The following is a 26,527-nucleotide window of genomic DNA, read 5'->3' on the forward strand; positions in this document are numbered from 1 at the left end:
ATTTGGGTCTTCTCAATTTGCAGTGAGGAAACAAAGCACTCTTAGGTGAAAGAAATGGGCTAAGTATCTTAAGTAAGCACTTTCGATCATGAATCTCCTTATGTGTTTGTTCCTGTAACTCCAATTCTGTTAGACCAATTCTGCAAGCCATTATGAACATTTTGCCTTAGTTTTCGCTTCCTGAAAAATGGGACTTAAAGGAAACAAACAAACCAATTAAAAATTATCTTATCTTTTTTAGAGCAAGTCCAACTTGAGAGTTTGGTAATTACCACCACTGATTATCACTCAAGGATAAATGCACACAAAGAAGAAAGTAAGAATGATGGAAGAAAAAAAAATCCGAGGGGCATTTACTGTGCTGCTTAGGATAAGACTTCTCTTGTTTTGTTGAATTTGTTCATAAATGCTCTAAAAGTCTGGGGAAAAGATGCTGGGTAAAAAAGCAAAAGTTTTGAAGCTTACAGGTCTAAGGAGAAATTAATAAAATGCAGTGGGGAAATTAAGTTGAACAAAAGTGCAACGAGGCATGGTTAAACCAATTAATTAAACAGGTTTTGATATGTATATAACTAGGTTGCTGAAGAATTAAAAGTAAATCCAAGATTGAAATGAGTGTTTGGTATTCAACAAAACACCAAACAGTAATTTGCAGAAAACTCATAGTTTTAAAAGTAGTGTTCTTTGATGAATTCCTTCCCCAGTCATGTGCCTCGCCACCTTTCTTTTCTCCATTAATCTTAAGAAACTAGACTTTCAAAAATATGCAAAAGTCTTAGGCTTTGTTGGATTCTCCTCTATAGTCTTGTTAAGCCAATTTCAAAACGATGGTATGTTCTTGCAGAACGAAGTATAAAAAAGATTTGTTTTTCAACAGCGTATCCACAATTTTTCAGAAAGTAATGGAAGGTTAGTTTGCTTACTGCACTGGCAGCCTGGCAGGTGGGAGGCAGAATGAGTGAGATTATCAAAACCTAAAGCTGGGAGTCACAAAGAGCGATGTTTAAGTCCAAATTTATCATTTAAGAGCTGTGAGACCCTGCACAAATATCAATAACTCAGCTCCTATAAACCTCAGTTTCCTCCACTGTGGCAATGTTCTCAAGGGTGATACTTGAAATTCCTTGGCACAATGTCTGGCAGAGACATCCCTCAATAAAATGGAAGTACTGAACACTAGAAGCAGATTCCAACTTGTGGATGGATATGTTTTGGTTGCTAAAATTGCTTGTTTGGAAATTTTAATACATATTTCCACCAAAACTATACGTTTTAAAAAATGAAATGGGTAGTGGTAGGTACGTTTCTAGATGAGTCGCCAAAACCTTCCTTTACCGTAATACTGTTTCATTTGACAACTATCCTAATTATACTCTGGGTAAAGTGGTCAACTGGTCCTGGTTTTCCCTGGACTTTCCTGGTTTTAGCATGGGAAGTCTCTCATATTGGGAAACCCTCCAGTCCCAGACAAACCTAATTATGATTCCTTCATTAGGAACCTAATCATTTCTCATTTGTTCATTCATTTTTTTGCAGTACCAGGTACATTCTTAGGCTCTGGAGATGTAAGAACAAATTGGATATGGTCCTTGCCTTTAATAAACTTAGAGCCTAGCAAAGGAAACAGACAAACGAACAAGCTTCCTTAAGCCCCAAACCAAATGCTAATGATGGCAGTTTGCCCAGGATGCTGGGAAACATGGGAGATGGGCACCACAGAGGGACTCAGACAAGGTGACCACTGAACTGGATCTTGAAGCAGGTATGCAGCTAACACCAGGGCCTTCTACTTAATTCTTTTGGACATTTCTCATTTCCAAGCTCAGTATTGTTTAAATATGCATATTAAAATGCCATCTCTTTCGATTTTCTTATATGTTGTTATTTAAATAGATTTTGAATAACTTCTGAAATACATATAATCTTTATGTTATCTTAGCAAAATATAAATATAAATAACCATAAACCCTTGATATTATAGCAATCCCTCTCGCTCTGGGATATAGAACTAAGTGAAAATCTACTTTTAAAAATGCAAACTGCCTTCTTGCTTTTTTTTATTATTTGGAACTCATTTCACAAAGGAAATGACTGGAACAACATATTAGATTGAAAACAAAACAGAGGTTGTTATAAAGAATATTGATCTAGCTACAACACTGCAGTGGTTGCCCCAAAGTTAGTGAGTTAACAATGTTTCCTAAAGCTTTTTATCAAAGAATTGGCCTTCTATTTTTTATCCTTCAATAACTTTTAAAGTGTCCCTGGAACATGCCTTTATCATCATGGCAAATACTGCAGCCGGAAGATGATAAGACACAGACTGCTTATATAACCGAAAGCCCTGGTGCAACATTCGCTCACTAACAGCGTGAATATTTGCTTTTCCACCTGGGGGAGGAAGCAGATTTTTCATAGACTCTGAAGGTGAGAAGGTGACTTATTACTGGACAGACTGTAAACTCCATGGGAGGAAGGGACCAAGTCTATATTCTTCACTGCTGCGTTTCTAGCCCCTGGGACATAATTGATGCACAAAAGTGTTGTTGAGTAAATAACAAAATAAATTTATGTCGTCATCCTACATTTCCAACAAATGATTATTCAGTCTCTGGAAAACTCTACAAACTGAACAACTTAGAAGGGAAAGTAGGGAAGGTGGCTGAAGGATCAAAAATTACCTATCTGGTATAATGTATATTATTTGTGTGACAGGTAAACTAAAAGCCCTAACTTCACCACAATACAATTTATCCATGTGTGAAAAAAAATCACTTGTACCCACCCGCTAAATCTATTAAAATTTTAAAAAAGAAAAAAAAAAGAAATTGAACAATTCTCTTTGCCACTCAGAAAATCATTAAATCTCTTTGATACCAGCAAATTATGCAGCTTAAGTTTCAAAGTCAGTTAATTATAACATGGAGCCAAAACCACATGGTCAATTTCTATTGAGGGCAGGTTGTGTCAGCCTCAGATGACACCTCTAATCTTGACTAATATCCTTAAAGATATTGTATGGGAACTTACGAAGAATGTGCATGTGATTATTATAAACCATCCTTGCTATGAAAAAGATATCTCATTCCATAGTTTCTATAGAATATGGACCAAAATCATCAATTTATAGACTCATCAACTATAATTACCATATATCTTAAGCCCATGAGAATTGTAAATATATGGCAGTTTATGATCTAATCAACTGCAAAGGCTCTTAGTAATTTTGAGCATATAGACAAAGGAAAATACTGAAATCTTCACTTCTGAGCATACACATATATATACTTTTGCATTTTGGTCATGGTATAATATATACATATTTTTTACATACATACACTTGTTAATGCACACACAATCTCCACAGTTGACATACATTTAAATTCAATGGGACAGTAGAAGCAACAAGTCTTTTTAAAATTCCTTTTACTATTATGTGTTTACCTTTGAAGTTTACTACACCAACTACAGTTGAAGCCAATCTGAGAGAATATGCAGGGGCCACAGCCATTAAACTGGAGACATGCTAGAGAATATTAATAAAAGAGAATAGATTCGTCAAGACTAATTGGCAGCTTGGGAGAAAAAAAAGATTGCTCAACCAAAATAAAAATCACCATTAGTTCCCCATATATACTCAGGATCAAAATATTCTTGAATGCCAAACACAGTTATAATGATAATTATCACAATTATTATAATTATAATTATTGAACAGATCAGATCATCAAACTTGCAAATCATTTTTTTCCGCCCATGTTCACATATTAACTTACTTGGTAACGGGGTCATCTCCACAGCTGAAATGTTGGTGATTTTTGACATTTGTAATTCTACTCGGTGGTATTCATAAATTGTTCTTCTTCGAACATCTATAAAAACAAAAATTAAAAAAAAATCAACTTCTATAGTTCCCCACCTATAAGATGATAACATTTTAATAACAGTTGTAGACGTTACACACTTTCTTCACTTGATGTGGTTTTAAAGTTAAGTTTCACCCTGTAAAGAGATTGATTATTAAAAAAACTAAAAATCGTGTGCCCATGTACACAAAAGTCTTTATGAATGAAGCTGAAAGTGTTGGTTAGGATCTCAGATATCTCACTTACCTAGCAGGGTTCCAACTCATTGTCACCCAAAATATATCAAAGATTTTTTTTTTATATATCTAAGTATTTTCAAAGATTTTAACAACATGAGATCAAAAAGGTAAGATGGTACCATTTCTCCCAAACTAATGCTTATTTGTTCAGGAATGGGTAGCAATTAAAAATGTTTCTCAATCTAAATAAAGTTAATGCCAGAATAACAATGTGATTGCTTTAAAGGTTTAGAATAAATTTCTTTACTAAAAGTAAAAATATGTAGCATATACATGGTGACCATAGTTAATGATATTGTATTATACTTGAAATTTGATAACAGGATAGATTTTAACTATTCTCAACACATATATACATATACACACAAATGGTAACTATGTAAGGTGAATAATGTGTTAATTAGCTTGATTGTGGTAACCAATTCACAATGTATGCATATATCGAATCATAGTATTATACATCTTAAATATATACAATTTTTATTTGTCAATTATACCTCCAAAAAGCTGGAGGAAAAAAGGAACTTAAATCATTTGAAAAATCAATATCACTATGTATTACATAGATAATATCATATGTAAGGTAGCTTAATAATTAGCACTTACATTGTATAATGTAATTTATAATTCATTAGCAAATCCATCAATGTCCCTGAGGAAGAGACTAGATGGAGACTTTGATAAGAATTTTATTAAAAATCAGAAAAATATGAACAAATATATTTTAAAACAAAACATTTAAATTTAAAAGCTTAAAATCCCCTTTTAAGCCTTATACAAATGTGCTTGCCTGGGTTTGGTAAATGTAAATAGGAAATGTTATAAGCATTTTATTTCACTCTTAGAATGCTTATAGTGATAGGCATGCATTTTGTGAATACTATCATATCTATAAGGAATTATTTGGGAATGTGTAAGTTATTTTTAAAACATCATACTATTCAATTTCCGGAAGTAATGTCACAGTGGTTAATAATATATGCTCTGTAATAGCCTGTCTGGGTTCAAATCCTAGTTTTGCTACTTGTTATATCTGGGACCTAGGGCTCTCTTGTTAGCTTTTCTGTGCCTCAGTTTCTTCACCTATAAAATAGGGATAATAATACCTGTATCACTGAGTTGTTTTGAGGATTAAAATGAATTGAAAACTGCCTAGAATAGTCCCTTTCCCACTGTAAGTGCTCAATAAATGCTAGGTATAATTTTTATATAACTTCCACATGGCAACAACGGAGCCTTCTAGTTCCATGCTGCATTTATAATTTCTAGAGATATGAACTCACTGAAATCACACTAAGATCCTAGAATCAAGCTTCTAGAAATTTGTCTTCAATCTTATCTTAGAGAAAGTTAAATATTTATTGAAGTCATTAGACCCAATGGTGATTCCCTGTAAGACAAAGAGCAGGAGTGTGGTGGATAATGAGTTACCTTTTAGTAAAAGTGTTCAAAAAAAAGAAGGATACCTAAAAATTTAAGAGATTGTAGAGGAGCGACAAATCCTCACTTAAAACGTACAAATATCTCTACTTTTCTCTATTCACATCTTTAATGTATTATCAACCATAAAATTCTATTCCGGAAGCAGTGCGGAGAGGAACAAAACAAATTCTTAAGGGTAGAAGTAGTTCTAGGGTTACTCTGAAGATATCTTCAGGATTATCAGATGAGAAAACATTGTTTAAAAACTGTAATCCAATTAATTTCCTTTGAGTATAATTGAAAGATGCATATAAACTCTTTAAAGAGTTAAACTTCATCAAAAATTAGAGAAAATGCTCATTTCATGGTATGTAGTGAGGTTTCCTGAGGCATGTATAACATACCTTATTTTTTTTGACTTTTAAGGCAAATAGAAGATTGCTTATCTTCTGCCTTTGTCTAAATAGAATGAGTTCCCATATATTGCTTTCCCATGCATTTTGCTAAACAATTTAGTTCTTATTAAATAGAAATAAAAAAATAATAAATACAATCTTGTCATAAGATTACTAGGATGGGAGTTCTTGACTCTTCATGATAAAGTTTGCACAGTATTTTTTTTTATTTCAGCATATTATGGGGGTACAGATTTTAAGGTTTCAATAAATGCCCATTTCCCCTCCTCCCCCCACAAGTCTGAGTCTCCAGCATGACCATCCCCCAGATGGTGCACATCTCACTCATTATATATGTATATACCCGCCCCCTCCCCCTTCCCCCCCTGCCCAATACCCTATTACTGTAGTACCTATGTGACCACTTAGGTGCTGTTCAGTTAATACCAATTTGCTGGTGAGTATATGTGGTGCTTGTTTTTCCATTCTTGGGAAACTTCACTTAATAATATGGGTTCCAGCTCTAACCAGGAAAATATAAGATGTGCTATATCACCATTGTTTCTTAGAGCTGAATAGTACTCCATGGTATACATATACCACATTTTATTAATCCATTCTTGGATTGATGGGCACTTGGGCTGTTTCCACAGCCTTGCTATTATGAATTGTAGTTTGCACAGTATTGATCATATTCGTTGGTGCTTAAAATATTAGTATTCTTTTTATTTCATACCATACTTTGAAAATCTCAACTACTGATAATGACTGTGAAGTCTCTGAGACTTAATTATTGGCCACATATTTGGAGTAAAGAGAAAGAAAGAGGGACTACTTTTGCTATGCTAGTTATATTACCTGCTCAAAGACTTCCAACTATTGGGAGGAGATAAATTTAACAACACCAAAATTAATGATAATAATTTTTGTCTGATGACCTGCCAATGGCAATGACAGTTGCCAAATGGTCATTTCTGTAGTATTTCAGAGATACCCCTGTCAGAAGCGAAGCAAGTAATTAGGAATTTATTCACTGGTTGCCCCTGCCAATGCTAGAAGCTTTCATTTGATTCCAGAAATGTTTTAGTTCATGTATCTTCTTCAATAATAAGCCAAAATAATGTTGAGCTAAGCATTCAGTTTTAATGATGATGACACAACTTTAACTATTCTTATGACTTTACCCAATCAAGATCAACTACAATATTCATCCATTAGAGGCTCTTAAAAATTAAAAAAAATATATTAAATCTGAGCAGATTAACAGATAGAGAAAATATAGTTTGGTGATCAAAATCTTAAGGTGATGGGACCCAAAGTGCAAATATTAAATTGTATGTTTTAGAAAGCCTGATCAATACCAGCAGGAAGTTTGAAGTGATCATATAGCAACACCAATAATCCTTCTCCGTTAACATCCACTCTAGCTGAAGTGAACACAGACTAATGAGCATCCCGTGACATGATTAGCCATGATCCAGTTTGTCTGCCTCTCTTGAAAGCTAACATTCACACAGAGAATATATAAGGAATTGCCTAAGTTGGTCTATTCTTATATTTGTATAAATATCCTAATATTTTTGTCTGAATTGTCAAATAAATGATTTGTTCACATTCCTTATTTATGTGTTGCTGATGCTTAATGATTGACCTCAACCAGTTATATCTTAGTTATTTTCTAGTTCAAATTGAGACCAACACATAGCACTGTATAGTGAGTACTCTTTAATGTAAGTAGATGCACAACTACAAGGTTCATTCTCAGTATGAAGACTTAGGAAAAAGACTCAAGTTAAAAAATGACACTATTAAAAAGATTACAAGCTTCCTACACAAAATTTGCAATGCATTAGCAGTATTAGTGAGTTAAAGTTGTTAAATAAAGCATCCACAAAAACAAAACATGTTAGCCACAACTATTTTTTAAAACTCCCACTCTATTTCCAGTTCTATTAGATAATAATACCATTAGGCATTAGATAAAACAACATAAACTTTAGGTGACCATAAAGTGCTAATCTAAACCTCTTAGGTTTCCCTCCATAATTCCCTCACTGCTTGCAAAGTTTCAGGACACAGCTAAAGCCTAAATGGCCAGATTTCCTAAGTTATTTGAACATACGTAAAGGAAATCAAGAAAACAGGACAGAAAACAACACTCACATCTCTCTTCCTCCCACGTATATTGTACTAATGGCTTAATCAAGCTGCATTTCCTGACTTTCTTCATCACTTTGTCCTGAACTTGAAATCTTCTCGACACATAGAAATGATAAATTCTCAAGGTGATGGGTACCCCATGATTATTACACTTTCTATGCATGTATAAAATACTCACATGTATCCCATAAACATGTAAAATATAATATTATGCATCAATAAAAAAAAGAGAGAACCAGAAGCAGCGGTGGGACAGTAGTCAGTCAACGCAGCGTCACAGTGGGTGATGTGCCAGCTGGGCTGCAGGCCTGTGACCAACATGAAGGTCCCACTGGCTCCCCAGAGGGACACATCTCCCTGCCCCGGAGTCGTATGGGAAGATTGATTGCATGTTATCATTTGCTGTGTCATTAAATCTCCTTTTTTTTTTCCTGAGAGAAAGGAGACTGTGACTTCATTAAAGGAAATTGGGCAAAATGCAATAAGATTTTCTTTATTTTAAAATCAATTGTTCAAAAAGTAACATTTAGTGGTAAATCACTTAGACGTTTGGCACTCATGAGAGGGAAAAAAAAAACTTGTATTTTATTTTATTTTTTAATTCTTTTCTTTTACTATTTATTTATTTATTTTTATCGATACATCATAATTTCAAAAAAACAAAACTTCCTATGGAAAAATTCAGTTGGAGGAATTGGCATGCGGGCATGTTTATAAATGTAGGCAACCGGCATTAGCTAAAATTGGTAGGAAAGAGTAGGCCAAAATAGAAACACACATTATGTAATAGGAGAAAAGTGCGAAATAATAAAGCAAGGGAAAGTGAATTTGAAAAAAATGTGAAAGAGAAAAGTGAAAAAGCTAACATCTGAGTTCATAATTCAAAACAAAAAGGCAGAAAAAACTGGATAGAAAAATTCAACTCAGATTATTTTTGAGAACTGTTTTGGCTGCTTTCCCGTGTCTTCTCTAGTGAGACAAATACAGAGTGGAATGTGCAAATGCAAACTTTTGATTCACTATTTTGAATAAAATAATAGTACATTAAATTGGGTTTCCCTTTTTCAGACCAATAAATCCTTTCCTAATAGGTACTCAATAAATACATGTAGAGGAAATAATTGTTTTAATTCCCTGAATTTTTAACAATGCATTAAAGTTCTTTCCATGACCTTTAGGATTTTATTTTAGTAATAAAAAATTCAAGCTTTAGTAAGTAAACTGAGACACAACTCTAAATTGGTAAAAATTTACTTTCTCTGACAGTGTTGTACAGGATTAAATGTTAATGAATGAATGAATAAATAAAAATGGTATAAAGAAAGAACTTAACCACAAGTCCCTGAGGGAACATGTTCTTGTTTATAGAAACTCTAGAAAAATTCTCAACTATGTTAAAATTGAATAATCTGTGGTACCTAATATCCAAAAAATTCTTAGATGTACTTCTCTTTAAAAATCAAGTCAGAGTCAATTAAATAGGGTACATTAAAAATGTATGTATTAAAACAATAAAATATCACATTGCATAATGCTTTCTATCTTGGCAGTGATTTATGAGACATCATTGCATGAAAAATGTTATGATTTCTATTTCTTTCTCCTTTTGTTGAGCCTTTGTGAGCTAGTGCATACTTGAGAACCTAAGCACCTAATGAAAGTGTGCTGTAAAGAGAAGCAATTTTATCTTCTGTAAAATGAAATAATTTTGAAGGGTTTTCTATTTTTAGGAGAGTGAAGGTAAGATGACACAATTTACTGAAGATTTGTATACTGATCTGTCCTTAAATGAATGAAACGACCCTGGTAAATTTGAAATAACAAATGCAGCTCAGTTTCTCTAAAAGGGCTTGAACTGGATTGTATAAAATATTGTGAAAGAAAAAAAAATCTTCAATGTTTTCCTAGAATGTTTATATTTTCCATTGTCTTGATCACATTTTTAATTATAGTTGCTAAGTTATAATGAATGTGTACCACATCAAAATTACAAATTGTTTTCATGGGGGAAATCAGTTATAATGGTTATATTTGAAAGTTCATTAAAGAAATATACTTGAACATTTTTTATTTAATTATATCTAATATTCCAAGGCCTTTTTAAAAAGCAAAGAGGTAAAAAGAATATTCATGTTAATATTACAGTTGGCATTCAATATTTTATTTAAATATATGGATATGGTCTATTATTGCCTTGTCCTGTATAATAGCTACTAGTCACACGTGGCTCTCTATTTAAAATCAATTAATTGAATCCAATCAAAAATTCAATACCTCAGGCTCATAGCTACTTGATGGTTCAGATGCAGAACATTTCCACCAACTCCAGACGTTCTATATTATTATTTCCTTGAAAATTAAAGATTAAGATATTTTGCCTATTTAATAGGAAAAACTTCTGTTTTTGTTTCTTAAGGTTAGTTTATTCACTGTCTAAATATAATTTTAGTCAACTTCTTTGAAAAATTACAGCCTGGTCTGTAAGCTTATGAGATCATGTATGGCAAAATATATACATACAAATGTTCCTCAAAGAGTTCTATGACCCTCTAAGTATTTTTATCTTTTTATTATTATTATTATTTTTTGAGACTGGGTCTCTCTCTGTTGCCCAGGCTAGAGTGCAGTGGCAAGATCATAGCTTACTGCAGCCTCGAATTCCTATGCTTAAGCGATCCTCCCGCCTCACCCTCCTTGTTAGCTGGTACCACAGTCACTCACCACCACACCTGGCCAATTTTTTCCGTATTTTTAGAGAGGGACCTCATTATGTTGTCCAGGCTGATCTCAAACTTGTGACCCCAAGTGATCCTCCTACTTCAGTCTCCCGAGTTGCCAGGATTACAGGCGTAAGTCACTGTTCCCAGCTTATTTTTAAAATATATTAGCTCTACAAGTTAATTGTCAGTTTTATTTCTGAAAATGTTCAGTGTTTCTTATTGAGCTGTAAATAATAATAACCAACAAAGCAAAGGCACATTAGAGCACGGACAATGTCAATAAATTTAAAACAGCTGATGCCGATGAAAAGAAGCTTGACGTTAAGAAACTACCAGATAATGTACTGCTATAAGAAGAAGGTGGAATATTCTAAGGGATTCATAAATAGTCATTTTCATAACTGGTAGTAGAACCACTTCAAGTTAGGTCAGCTGCTTTCTAAATCGGTTTCTAGTGCTAGAATCCTGCATGTGTGTGTTAAAGTAACTTTCTCATTACTCAAATGACACAGCCTTAAGTTTTCCAAATTAAAGAAACACACAGAATGGGTGGATTTTCTGGGTTTTGTGCTGGAAATGTTACACCCTTTAAGCTCAGAAGGTAGAGAAACAGTAAGGTATGAGGAGGAAGTCCAGTGCCTCAGAGATTAAGATTGAAATTCAAAATGTTAAATTGGAGGAGAGAGAAACAAACAAGTGTGAATGACCCTGCCTGTACCCAGGAACACCTCTGCACTCTATGTAAAAGGCTTTGGAGGGACAGACATAATCCAAGACTGAGGAAATAATTTCATAGAGTTATTTAACAAGAAGTTATGGAAATTACAAATGACCCCTGAATATATGACAACATTAAAACTTTCTGGCAATCAAAAGACAATTAAGAGCAACAATGAAACACCTTGCACTGCTTATTAAATCTGCAAAGTTTAAAAATTAATAATAGTGTCTGAAAGAATTTAGGGAAATAGGATATCTAATCTAATCTAATATAATTACATAGCCCATTAGTGGTGGGGGTAGTAATTTAGAACATTTATGGAAAGCAATTTGTCAAAATATATGAATAAAAACCCCACAGTATTAACATCCAACATTTACAAATTGATTTTTTGAGAATCAGATACATGTAAAAATTTAAAAACAAGGATTTTCAGCACCATTTTATTGATAATTGATATGTGAAGCAACCTATGTGACCAACCACTGAAGAGACAGGTCACCTAAATTATGAAACAAATGAACTTGTTGTGGCCATTAATGACCACATTTTACACAGGTATTTGGTGTGTAGGAAAAAATGTGTTGTACATATGAAGGGGAAAATAGGTGGCAACAATATTTATAGCACAATGCCTATTTTCTTAATGTGTGTGTATATATATTTTAAATGAAAAGTTCGATGCAGTTACATGAAAACATTGTTTTTTTTTCTGTAGTAGATTTACAGGTAATCTAAATTTTAGTTTGGGGTTTCATGCTGTTTTATAAATTACTCTGATTAAAAGGTGCCGTGCTTCTAAGCATAGTAGGTATATTTTGAAATGAATAACCAAAATCAGTCATTGTATGTGTAGATCTCTTTTTCATATCTGTATCGGTGGAGATTGAATATGCTGATTGGTGTGGTTCTTTCTACTTCTAATGTTTTACAAATACATTTTATGAAAGGCAGAAAGTGATGTAGAAAAAAGTACACACAGGCAGAAAGATGCAGGTCTTATGAAGAGACATAATGCAACACACAATGTTACAGTCAGAAAGAATTAGAGTTCTGGAGAGCCTTTGTCAAAGTGTTTCTTCGTGGAAATTTCCTGTAGTTCCACTCTGATGAGCACCTGGGCCAGGCTCATCCTTGACTCAGTATCACTGTCCTTTAAAGTGCTGATGATAGAAAATACAGTAAGTACAAGTATAGAGCTTACTTTGCGCCAGGTACTGCATGCTATGTATACATTGCACGGTGGGTACTAAGATGCTCATTTTATATGTAAAGAAAATAATAGACATTAAATAAAATGCTTCAGGTCTCCTGACCAGTATTCATTTTATAACATCTCTTATTTTCTGTACCTTTAACAAATTTCATCTTTTATTTTTCTAATGTAAGGGTTAATTTCACCATAGATTCTTTTCTTTTTCTTTTTCTTTTTTTTTGATGGAGCAAGAGTTTCCCTTGTAATTTTAGACCTATTTATCAATTTACCAACAATGCCTGAATTCCCTTTGATATATAAACTATCAGATCACCTGATCTTTTTTGAAAGATGAAAGCTACCTTCATTAATTATGCTTGATAGTTACAATTGAATCATTTACTACTGGAAAGTCTTTAAAAAATAAAAGATAAGTTTTTGTTGTTGATGATGATGTTATAAGAAATGAGTGGGAAGAAATTTTAATAATAAATTAAAATTGCCTTACAGTTTTTGAATGCTTTATCAAACCTTTACCAAATCTGATAAGAATGGTATAGCAATGGTGGTCCCACTGGGAAAAATTATTTTCAAGGCTATAGCTGGCATTCCTATGTTCCCATGGCTAGATTAAGGCAAGGGGCAAGGGTCTAGTTTGTATACCCCATGTAACTGAAGTGATTAAAAGAACAGAAAATTGATCTTATGAGAACAGGGTCCTATGTAATACACCTTGGAATATAGAAGAAACGAAATCACAAATTACTTAGGATAATGATTAATTGTTCCTAAATCTACTCAGGGGGAAAAAGGCGGGTAACAGAGATAAAGGATTTAAATTCCCTACAAAGATTACTGCTAATAGTGAGGGCTGTTAAATATGGGAACAGAATTTTTTGAAAAGGACTAAGTTCTGATTACATGATTAAATAACATACAGATCTCTAGGAATTACCTTATTTCTCACACAAAAATATAATACTTACATAACATGTTAACTTTGGGTTATCCTAATCTATGCTTTTTTTTTTTTTTAAGCTGAGAATACTTTTATACAAAAGCTCGTGTTACAGACACTGTTACACTTTATAAATGTGGGAACAGATTTTTAAGGAGATTAAAATTTTCTGTTCCCAAGAACATTTTTAAGTAGAACACATCGATTCCAATTTTCTTGCTCAAATATGGTCCCATCTAGCTGCAGAGATGGAGAAATTAGAAAACCAGAACTTTCATTCCTTCGTGGCTAATTTTCTCAGGATAGGAACAGTAAGGTGAATAGGAAATGTGAATGCCCTTCTAGTATGCAGCCTGCCCGAGAGCAGCTTTTTTCTGAACTCTAAGTCATGTGTTTTAGATGATTGTTGAGTTCCAAATCTTAGAAATAATCTGATCTCAAAATTCATATGAATTTTGCCAATTTATTCAATGAAATTTATATTTGGAATGATATTTTCTCCCTGAAACACAACTGTTATCCTTTTAAAGCTTAATGAGTGATACTTGCCAATTGAAATATGTTCATAAAAAAATTCTTTTGTATTTAGTTGCATCTTTTTCTCTAAATAATAATATATCAGAACAACAATATGGACTAAAAGGCCTTCTGAGTTAGCTGCAAATAAAATTCTTTCAGGGATGAAAAGAACCAACAAATAAACTAAAACTAGTGTTTCCTTTTACTTGTGCAATAATTGACTCAAGTCATGCTTGATTTAACACTTCTGAAAGAAAGAATGTGAGAACATTCCTCCTCGAACAGAAGCCAGCTTTGGCTCTCCCAGGGCTCAGCCTCTTATTTAAGAGCTCTGTCAGGATGCCTTTATGTTGCCTACACATACTAATATATCCTTGCTTTGTTCACAGTACAATTTAGGTTCTGGAAAATCTGCCTTGATTTAACAATTCTCTTGAATATTACCTCCCACAAATTCTCAGCTAACAAGAAGAAACCCCGTGGGGGATGCACGTTCTTCACCCAGCAGAACTGTTATGTATGAATGTCCTTCTAAAGTGTAGTTGTAAGATAACCCCCATAATGTTTCTAGCCAATCCATTGCTCTGAAAAGTCTAAATAGTTTCCACTCCATTTACTTTCTATATTTGGGATGATATAATTAAGTAGAATCACCTAAAGTCAAGACCAAACAGCATATGCATGTGATAAATTGTCTACTGCTGTAATGAAATAAAAGAAGAAAAAGAACTTTGAATAAAAGGAAAGAAATGATGTAATCTTGAGATATATTTTATTATCACCCCTTGCTTTAACTAGACACATCTAAGACACAAAGAAACACCCCCCAGTACTAACACATCAAAGCGTCTCTCAGGACTGTTCTTGAAGTAGCAGAGGTTTAAAAACCAGAAGCTTTCAAAGAATGCCTATTTATATTGTAAGAACTGCTACAAAATAGAGTTAACATTTTGATGTTCTCAAATGATGAGCAGTTGTCCAAAGTAACATATATATTTTTATTCTAAAAAATGTGAACTACACTAGATAGCAAACATAATTTAAACAAAAAAACCTTCATACAATCTTCTCTGGTAGGTATAGCACCATCCAAATTTTTATTTACCTAAATTTGTAGTTTTTCTTTCATCTTTCTTTAGATCACCAGTTCTATAAAAATATATTAAACATAAAATAGCACAGAGCTACTGTCTTGCTCATAAATTAATTTAAAATAAACAAACCTGGAAAGTCATACACCTGTCAATCAAATAATTTGTCACTGTTTTATGTTCTTCTTATCAATAAAAGAACTGTATTTGCTCAACCAAGCCAACCATCCCAAAGAATCTAAAATTACATATTCTTGTGTAGCTATTTAATTTTGCTTTACCTAAATGATTAGTCCAAGAGTAACAGAGATAACCCACTCCAATAGGAATTATAAACCAAATAAAAGAATTAACAAGCAGTAATTAGCTAATTAATTAGGTAAGTCATTTTTCTCAGTTACATCTGCCTGAGATCAATCTCCTTTAAATTTACCCCCATAGAAGGCTCACACTTTGCAATTACCCCTCTTCTACATACTGGGAATTTGTTGGATCCTGTGGACAACGACAAATGCATCAGACAGCCCCACTTTCACTGGGTGATTGGTCGAACTTATCTGTGTGACCAACACAGGAATCTGGAAAAGAAAAAGAAGATTGTGGTATGTTAGACTTGAATTTCATGCGGGGGTGGGAAGGAAGTGGGATCCTCTTGTTTAATGGATAAAACCAAGTGAAGGAGATGAAAGATTAGAGAAAGGAGCAAGAAATATTGGAGAAGAAAGACATACAATACCAAAAAATTAACATCAATTTAGTGCTATTTGATGAGTTAAAGAGACAAGAGCATTCCTACAGATGGCTACTTGATCTGGAAAGCAATAGATTCTCAGAGACTTTAGTTGATACCGGATGCTGCCAACTTATCACACATGTGGGCGCACCATGAATGCATTTAGTGCTGGCTCTAATTTCAGGAATAAGAGTTTTCTCTTATGGTCTGTTCTCCTAAAAGACTTTGTTATATATTTATTTTTATAGAGATTTTTAAATATCCTTGTTTACAAGTGGTTTTATAGATATAAAACCTAGAGAAAGACAAATATATGCACTGCTAAACAATATTATTGTTGATTAATATATAGTTAAATCTGGCAATCATTAACAGATGTTGAACTTTCCCATTCTAGTTGAAATTCCTATGGAAAACTTGTAAGTTCTTATGAGTCATCTCCAGCTCATGGTTCCTAAATTTGAATCTCAATGGAACCAAAATCTGAATAAGACAGACATTTCTAATATTTACATTTTAAAAAATAATTAGGACACATTGAGGATATATGAAAAATGATACAACATTTACAAATGAGGTAAACTCTTAAAGTCTATTTTTCTAGATTTAGAAAAGATTCATTGGAGATATGATTACTCTCTTTATTAGCATTTTTATAGAAATAAAAATGGAAATGAAACCATCTTCAATAAACAAAGGGACAAGAGAGAAAAGGGGCAGGATAAACACACAAAAATGTTTTTAGGTAGAATAAGCAGATTTGGGGCCATCTCTGGGTAATTTATTAAAAATTACATTAAAGCTGTGTAAACCATAAACAGTATAACAATAGGGAGAATGGCAATAAGTTGGAGAGAAGATGTAATAAAAGCTCCCTTGTTTATCTTTGACCATGATGCAGGAAATTGTTAAAGGGCTATTTTGTTGAAATTGACAAATTAAGAAGAAATTTTACTGTTTTGGGAATAGGTGGAATTATTTTGAAACAAGTAAAAGGGCAAGGACATTTTTACCTTGATGTACTATTTAAGTCCTCTCTTAAATAATGTTAAAGTGTTTGTAAATTTTATATTCACATGACGAATTGTTAACCAACACAAAGTAGTATTCTGATATTTGAATGACACAAACACACAAAACAAGCAAAACCAAGCCAAGATTTCAGTTCCTGAAGGCTCATTTACTAAATGAAAGTCTTATATACATTATGTATGATTTACTAAGCAGAATTCAGTATCAATATGTGAAAACCCTCTTTTTAATGGGCATCACACTTTTATCCAGTCACACCCCAGAGTGCTAATAGAAATATAATTTGTATTTAAGACAGACTTACAAGTAAAGAAAAAAGGACAAAAGGATGGAAAAGCATAGGAAAATTCCCAATTCAGGTTATATTTTGTATACCCTAGTAAGACATGGTCATATAATTTTTAAGTGGTATTATTAATAGATTCCTGCTTAGAAATATAAAGGCAATGCTCCTGGCATTTGTCACTTGCTGTCACTCTCTAACATCTATGATCGCAACATCTTTTCCTCTGCAAGTTGTGAAATACTTCACCAGGTGATTACGTGGTAATTTATTGTATTTCTTCTTTGTCTATACTCACAGCACAACATGATCTCATATTGCCATCAATTGGAAGACTCTGTTATGTTGTTACGAACATTACATGTTTATTCTAGAGCTTGTTTTCCAGATTACCTGTTTTGGTTTCCACAGCACTCACAGAAACGTTCTCCTCTCTTTGGATGATGCTTTCTATCTCTTCTATCTCTCTTCCCTGTCTCTTCCCTTACCTAGCCATCTTTCATTTTGATTTAATTTTTTCCATCTCTTTCCTTCCTTTCACTCTCTTAAGTTTAGTCTCTCCTTCAGTGCCTTTTACCAGGTGTGGATTAATTGTATCAATGGCCTCAAACAATGGCCTCCGTGTACCTGGACCCTCTGTGGTCCTCTCCCCCTGACTTTGGGCTCAATAATATGGCAAAAGAGGGCAGCAGCAAACTTGAAGCAAAAAAAGTGACTTGAAAAAGTGCTTTCTTGGGCCCCTGCCACTGTCAGGAAAATGCACCCTGCCAGTCTGCTGAGGATATATGAAAGGGACATGGAGGGATGTTTTCTTTCCAGCAGAAGTTATCCGTGACCAGCCAGCCTCCTGCCAATCCACCAGCTAACAGCAGACACATGAGTGAGCCCAGCTGAGATCAGTAGAATCCAACCCAGATCAACAGAACCACCAAGCCGACCCACAGGTATCTTGTGAGAAATCACAAATGGAGTTGTTTTAAGCCACTAGATTTTGGGGTGGTTTGTTACACAGCAATACCAACTAATACCATCTCTGTTAAAATCAAATAGCCAACTGAAACTACTATGAATGTTTCTCCATAATGCAGGAGCATTCTTCCTTTTAGTTTTCTGGTAAATAGATAAATACCTAATTCTAGGTACAACTAGACTTGAAAAATCGGAATGTTCTTCATTTTCTGAACCTTTTTTTCCTCTTTATTCTCTAGTTTATTCTTTTGTCTGTGGATTCTAAAAACTAAGACCAAGCATAAAAGTTACCAAATTCATTCGATCTAAGGAAAATCCATCCAGAAACAAAATGGGTAACCTCACAGTGCAGTTTGCTGTCATTGAAAACTATCTGAGATCAAATTGGCCACCCTCCAAGAAGATCATTGTAGATGACCTTTAAGGACCCTTTCAATTCCCAAATTAAATGATTTCTTTCTGTTGAATGATTTTGACTTTTGCAAGCATCAAGTAAATTGGTAATAATCCAAACAAGAATTATAAGGGCAAAATATCTATTAATATATTTAAGGAGAGTGTATGTAGGTGGAAATGATAATTTGTAGCCAAGGGTTACATTTTAATTTGCTGCCAGTTTAAAAAATTTACATATTCATGGGACAATGACTTCTGAATACTGTGTACAAAGCACTGTTCCCATAATTATCTCTTCTATGATTTGGGAATATAGAATAGAGAATAGATTTCTGAGAATAATCTCTATCCATATAAATTAATTTTCCCCATACATTGTCCATGTTGTTTGATAAGATAGGAAGAAATCATTCATTCATTCATCAGATATTAATCAGATACATTCTCTGTATTATTGTAGGCACTGGAATTACATTAGAGAACAAAACAAAGAGCCTGCTCTCATGGAGCCTACATTTTAGAGGTTGAGACAGACATTAAAGCAAGTGAACATAAAAAGTATAGCATACTAGAAAGTGGCTAGTGCTAAGGAGAAAACCAAAACAGGGTGAAGTGATGGAGAGGAATGGGAGTCTCTATTAGGGAGGAGAGTCACATAAGTGACTAACAGAGTGACTTTTTGGCAGAAACTCAAAGGGAGTGAGAGATCCTGCCATGTAAATGTTTGGGGAACAGCTACAGAGGGACCAACACATGCAAAGGGCTTGACTCAGTTTCTTGGTGTGTTTTGAGAGTTAAAAGGTTACTTCTATGGCTGGAGCAGAAGTAGTAAATGAGAGTGTCAAAGGAGATGGGAGGTGGTAGGGACAGATCATGGAGAGTGTGGATTCTTTGCAAGCCATCGTAGTGACATTCAATATTATTCCACAAGTTACAGAAACATTTGGAAGTTCTGTTATATTTGAAAAAGATCACCTTGGCTGCTGTGTGATCAAGACTAGGGGAAAGAAAGACAGAGAAACTGGTTAGGAGGGTATCACAGCTGTCCAGGTAAGAGAAGAATGCTGTGGACGACACTGGAGAGGTAAAGGTGGCGGCAGTGACAGAGGACGGATCCTGGATGAATTGTGTAGCCACTGCTATCGAGACATCCAAAGATTTAACAGGGACAAGCAAGGGAAGGAAGGAGAGTAAAGGATGCCACAGAGGTTCCTGGTCTCAGTAGCAAGAAAATGGAGTGGTGCTTGCATCAGGAATGCCCAGCGGTACAGTTTCGAGGCATCATTCATTCACAAGGCAGTCCATAAAAATGGCATCCTCTGGATGTGCAGAGAACAATGTGTGCAGCTTTAAAGAACAGTTCTGAAGTGTACAGAGATGGAGACGCCCGAGAGAGGAAGCCTTGAGAAGGATGATCACTTTATGGCAATCTCACTGGCTTCACATTGCTTTTCTTTAAAATTTTACAGTGTTTGTGACTAAGAGCCTCAGATTTTTGAAACTGTAGTGTTTTGTCCGATTAAATATTAAAATGAAAATGTACAAGAAGCTTTCAATTCCCTACATTTTCCTAGAAATCACTCAAGCCTTCTAGGAAACCATTTACACACCAGGTTTTGAAAGGGCTGCTTTTGCCAAGTGAATGAAATACCTGATATCATCGAAGACGAATTAGGAAAAGAGCAGGCTTGCTCTGAGATTTCTGATGGAAACATCTCTGCCTTTTTCCACCAGACATGATCCTATCTTTCTTACTCTGCCTTCTTGGACTGTGATCTTTTTACTTCAAAATATCAAAGCCAGGCAAGTCATCGGCTTCCTCCGTGAGGAAGTGATACCAGTCTGAAGGGTTCCATGCCAGCATAAAATTAGACGCCATTAAGGTGAATTAAGAATACTTTATTATTAAAAGCCCCATTTTAAATGAGCTACTTTTTGACTAATATCAACATAGCAATTGTGTGTGAGTGTGTGTGTGCATAAACAAACTACTTAGAAGTATAGCCAGTATTGGGAAAAATTAACACAAGAATGAGTCTATCATATCATCATCATGACCTATTCTACATAGTATTTACAAGGATATGAAATACGCAAGTCAGCGAATCCATGGCCAAACAATATGTCAAAGCACTGAAACTCTAAAAATTTTGATTACAGGAAACTATTTCTTATCCTTTCTACAAATTTGTATTCATCCTTAAAATGTCTCCTGAGTCAACCAAGACAGGGATGTTAGGAAACCAACATGAAATAATAAAAATTCTAACTAAAGAAGTTTTTGGGTTTTTTTGTTTTTTTCTTAAAGAAATGCAGCTTCATTATTCTCAAGTGCCTACAAGAGTTACCTTTTTAAGATGAAAACAAAGCTAAATTGTAACTGGGTCTATGTATGATCTGTATTGAATCGTACGTTTCTGAGACTAGGTTTTACAATTACATTCATTCCACAGGATAGAGAGATAACATTCACACCAGTTAAAACATGCTTCCATTTTGGCTTATATAAACATTCATGAATTCCTTTTTGTTTTTTAACAATATTTTAATTTTTGTTCCATTTTACAAGATACAGATAGGTTCATTATTTGGTATATATTTTTTCTATAACTCATTTATTGGGGTGAATTAAGCATAGAAGAAAAAAAGTGTTGCAATATCTAGTCAAAATGAAGGTGGAAGAGATACTAGAAGTAAGCAAAGATATGTATAGCAGTGCACACTGGCCTTTCAAAGAAGATTCAGAGACAAAGGCTGGTCTCTTCCCTTCTCTGTGCTATCATTCTCCGGCACAAGGGGCCCCACACAATCTCTAAAATGTGAACTTTTACATTTGTCTCTAAAGCAGGGAGATAACAACGTGCTGCTTAAGTCAGAGGTAATGGGATTTTGTTTTCTTCTCTGTTCTGTCCTGCAAACTTCGCCAAAACATTCATTTGTTTCCATTACAGCCCCAGCTATCTATCTAATAGGCAGCACAATATCTCAGCAAGAGCTTGATTGTATAGTTATGTGTTCCAGAGTGTGAATCACATACCAATCAGAGCTTAACTGGGAGAGAATTACTCCAAACCTGTTTTTGGTCACTTGCTAATCAGCAATATGATGTCTAACAGCTTACTATTAATATTAAAAACAACACTCCACAAAAAAAAGAAAGAAAGAAAGAAAAACAACAACAAAGCTTTCTATTTTACCCACTCCTATTTGTGTTCAACACTTAACTTCCTAACTTATCTTCCTTAAGTATCTGGCCTGGTTTCTGTATGATTCAGTAGGGATCTAATTTTAAAAAGTCATGCTCTCTTTTGTTACTATCAAAATAACACAAAGTCCAAAATATTAATGCTGAGCTGCCTGTAGACTACACTTGAATAGAAGGGCTATCAGTTAAATTTGGCAATGTAATAATCCATTTGCTTTCCTGGATATTATTTAAAAACTCATACAGTTATTTTAATCCCTTTTTAGGGAACAGTTCCCGAACTTTCTTCCATGCACCAGGTATTGAGCAATGTACCTGAGAGCATGGAAGCAAAGGTGAACTGTAATTGAAAGATCAATTCCTAACATGCCTCCTGCCCCCGTCTCCACAATCATCCCCTGTTGAAAATCTGGAAGGAGACGAATAACAGCATGAAATTGATAAATAAAGTCTGCCCTTGCTTTAAAAGAGGAGTTTCAAACTTCCTATAAGCTCGCGTGTGCCTGGGGTATGAAAAAAGAAATCAATGAAGGAGAAACTGGAGTGAAAACACTCTTGAGCAAATTTTCCAGCCAGTTTTTGCCATATGGACATATAAGCCAAATGCTTCGAGGGCTTTCTGATTCCTCCAGAAAAAAAAAATACGACTCTATTATACATTTTATGAAATCTTCTAATATTTAAATGTTGGCAACATATCAATTTTAAAAACATACACACACACAACATAAATACATACACAGTCAGTGTGATTTCTGATTTAAAGATTAATCACTGCTGAATTGACAAACTAGAGTGTGAGCTACATAAAAAGAAGACGTTGAAGCTGGTTCCTGCCTGAAGAAGCCTGTGCAACTGGGCTCAAGGTAGTCAAGATCATGGTGGGGATTTTACATGGAACAACAGCTAGATAAGGGAGCTTGCCTGAACATAACTTGGGAATAAGACACCAATAGAAAAAAAAGAGAGAGATTAAGGAAAGTCTATACCTTGGGTTAGGGGAAGACACATGGAATATATTAGGCCTTTAACCTCAGGGACAAAGGCACTTTTTAGTCATAGATCATCAGGGTAGGCAGACTGGATATGGTCTGCTATGGGCAGGGCACCTATCATATGAAATCAAACTCTCAATGTCACATCAGGGACAAAGGGCAGTGAGGATTGAAAAAAGAAAAAAGAAAGCACCCAGAGAGGTCACAGAAATTGTCCAAAGACAACAAAACCAGCCGGTGGCAGAGCCAACACTAGAACAGGTTTCCTCTTTTTACAATTAGAAACCCTAGGTTTCCTCTAGGGTATTGTTCCTTTTGCCTGGCTACTTTATTTATTTATTATTACAGCATTTGTTATTGGAACATTATAAATAAAGGGAGAACAATTCAATTTATCATTTTTTAACAACTGGGAAACTAAACAAAAATTAATGTGTTGGGAGCATCTATATTTGAGATTACTAAAAAAATAAAATACCTCCACAGATGCAAATGAATTAGAACCTTAAATAAAGACATGTAGATAAAATTTTAATTCATGTGTTTAAAATACAGGGAAGTATTATGATATAAAATCATCTGTCTTTACATTTTCCTAAAATTATTTCTTGAGAGTTTTTAATCAGCATTTTATTCCATCTGGGTTTTTTTCAACCTGTATTATAGGTTATGCATATAAATTTTACGCATAAAATTTTTTTCTACTCACATTTATACATTTTCCTGGATGTATATATATTATATTCACACGTGTCAAACATTCTAATACATAGAGGAATACCCATAGAAAGCAAATTACTTTATATTACATGGTGATGGTCTCACTGTTGAGTTCCATTTAGCCTTCTCTTACTCTCCTTAATTATCTTTTTTCTGTAAATTCTACAAATTCAGCAAGTGCTCATCTTTTAATACTTTCAGGCTGCTAACCATGAGTGAAGGGTCATTACAGTTTAAATAAGAGAAATAATCTTCAAAGAAATTTTAAAAATGCATTAAGGGCCCCATTGAAACCTACAACTAATTGGCAATGATGATTTATTAACTATGCATTCTTCCAAAGAAGCAGTGAATGTTACACTTAGGAACATTAGGTTTAAATACTTAAATGGTAGGATAGATTAGAAAGTGATTTTACTTAATAAACAGTAAAGTTCTTCTATATTGACCTCCTCTAAAATTTGATGGTGAAGGAGGTGGAAAGGTATTCAACCAAGAAAACAGAACAGGCTGACTCCCAGGGTGGGCATGCATTGTCTGTGATGTTCTCCTATTGCCACATAGTAGGATTACATGACCCTTTTTAATTGCATTGTTCTAACCTGCAAGAAAAATACAGGCATTCAGGGCCACCCAGGGTCTATATTAAATACTCAGACTTTTAGTGCAAATCCCCAAAGGACTACGCTCTAAGAGTAAAGGCTAAGCAGAAATATGCTGGTCTTTACAAGGACTGATGACTATACCTGCATTTGTGTAATATGATGGAGTCTCATAAAAAAGATTATTAAACAATAAGCATTAACAAATATTTATTGAAAAAACAAGTGAAACAGATATGTAAATTGTTTTCATAATCTCTTTAGGGGAAAAAAAGGCTGTGATGTCTTGGGGTTACCAAATTAAAGTTTTCAGTCTTGGATTTGTCCTTAACTAGCTGTGTGACCTCAAGCATGTCATTTAATTGCTGTGACTCAGCTTGCTCAGCTATAAAATAAAGATAATCATGTATGATCTAATTCCATAATTAAACCACACACATTTATAGAACACCTTCTATGTGCCAATGCCTTTATGAAATGCTTAGGATATTAAGAACATAAGACGTGGTTGAAGAATTGAGCACTATAATGTATGTGAAAGCACTTTGTAAAGGATAATACATTATGCAAACTACTATTGTATGCCATCATGTGAATATAAATATTTTTCTAGAAATAGTGGGAGTTTCTAGCTCTCACCCCAAATGAAAGGGGACTCTTATTTGTACAAATTTCACAAATAGCAATTTGCCTCAAAAAAATAAAATGTATAACAATTATAAGAAAGAAAAAAGAAATTGACTAGAAAAGAAGAAAATGCTTTCTAACCAGGATAGAGAAAGAATTGAAAGGTAAATAATAAGTAAAAATGACTTCTTTGAATTCTTAATGCAGAGGGAAGATGTTCCAAAGGATAATAAATAATCTCAGAATATCAAGAATCTGTTAAAATTGTCTATCAGCTTGATATTTCCCATGACCAAATGGAAAAACCATAATGGAACATTCTTCTTTGATGAAAATAAAGAAAAGAAAAAAATTGTTTAAAAAATGCCAACCCAGAACAAAGGGAGAAGAGGAAGAATCAACTGGTACTCTGCAATGTGAGATACCCTTTGAGAACAGTGTAAAGAAAGATGGCAATTTTGATAATAAAGACTAGAGAAAGAGAAACCACAATAAGAACACAAACCTCTGTTTTGACAAAGTCTACAGTTGGTGAGATCTAAGACTTTAGACTTACTGACCCTGCATCTTTGCAGAAATTTTACCACTGTTGGTTGAAACTGTTGAAAACTGACATTCCAAAGCCTGACTGTGCAGTTCCAGCAATACACTAGATTACAATGAAAACCAGAAATGAATGAATCCTTTTGATAAATATTCTCTCAGATTCTAGGGACTGTGATATGAGAGTATCGTGGGCTATGATATCAAAACATAGCTATGGGTAAAGAAACACAGACCATGATTGTCTCCAAGTAAGTGAGAAATTCCACAGGGAAAAACCTTTTAAAGGACTAGGAACATCTGACATGGTTATGGAATTTTTTAAAGTTAGCCTATTGGGTTGAAATTTAACTATCTCTCACTTTATGAGGTAAATGGATTTCAGAAGACTTGACCAAAATGAATCATTTCTTTATTATTAACATCTCTTTTATAATCAAGGATTCATTACTAAAGAAAAAAACAATCCCTCAGTTGAAAAGAAGATGCTGAGTCTGTATTATTATAAATACTCATTAACCCATGGGTTAATACTGCCCATTATTAATTCACACTGTCAGAATTTCTTTCATAACTAGTGACTGCCTAAAACATTACATCTGTAGTTCTTGGAACTTTTATCCTATATTCTTTGTCTAATAGACCTTAATTACATTGTCAAAAGAGTTTGAAATCAAACACAGTATTATTCTAGTCTAAACATTCTGTAAATTTAAAGCTACAATTTAGTAAATTTTCATTCTTTGTGAATTTGTTAAAATGAAACAAACCATAAGTTTAAATTCCCTTGTTCTGACTATCACTCAGGTCTCTAGTTAATTTTCCCTATCAGGTTTCAATAAACATTAGCCAAAGCAATCATAGGCTCAGCTGTCCTGGAACTCTTTCAGTAGTGGGTCATTGAGCCACACAGGTTTTCATATTTACTAATGCTTTTGATATTAGAACCAAAAAATGTCATAGAAATCAACAAGGCAAAAACTAACCAAACAAAAACATATAAACATTCAGATTTAGATGAGGAATCCCTCCAAATTTTAAATACCTTTTTCTTAGAAACATTTCACTGTAATACCATTGGAATATAATTACTCAATAATTTTATGAAAGTCATTAAATTGATGAAATTCATGGTC

At 34.0% G+C, this 26,527-nt stretch overlaps 1 protein-coding gene across 2 annotated transcripts in view; it reads right to left on the minus strand.

Moving 5' to 3' along the window:
• The window catches only part of PLXDC2 (plexin domain containing 2), a 381,342-nt gene that overhangs the window by 84,285 nt on the left and 270,530 nt on the right, over positions 1-26,527 (minus strand). For both annotated transcript variants that reach the window (XM_012767347.3, XM_012767348.3), the window contains 3 exons: positions 15,765-15,864; positions 3,777-3,872; positions 3,445-3,526 (listed from right to left, as the gene is read on the minus strand). In XM_012767347.3, coding sequence (XP_012622801.1) covers positions 3,445-3,526; positions 3,777-3,872; positions 15,765-15,864 — 278 coding nt within the window. The remainder of the gene's footprint in view (positions 1-3,444; positions 3,527-3,776; positions 3,873-15,764; positions 15,865-26,527) is intronic.

Source organism: Microcebus murinus, chromosome 25, assembly GCF_040939455.1.
Source record: "Microcebus murinus isolate Inina chromosome 25, M.murinus_Inina_mat1.0, whole genome shotgun sequence".
Classification (NCBI taxonomy): domain Eukaryota; kingdom Metazoa; phylum Chordata; class Mammalia; order Primates; family Cheirogaleidae; genus Microcebus; species Microcebus murinus.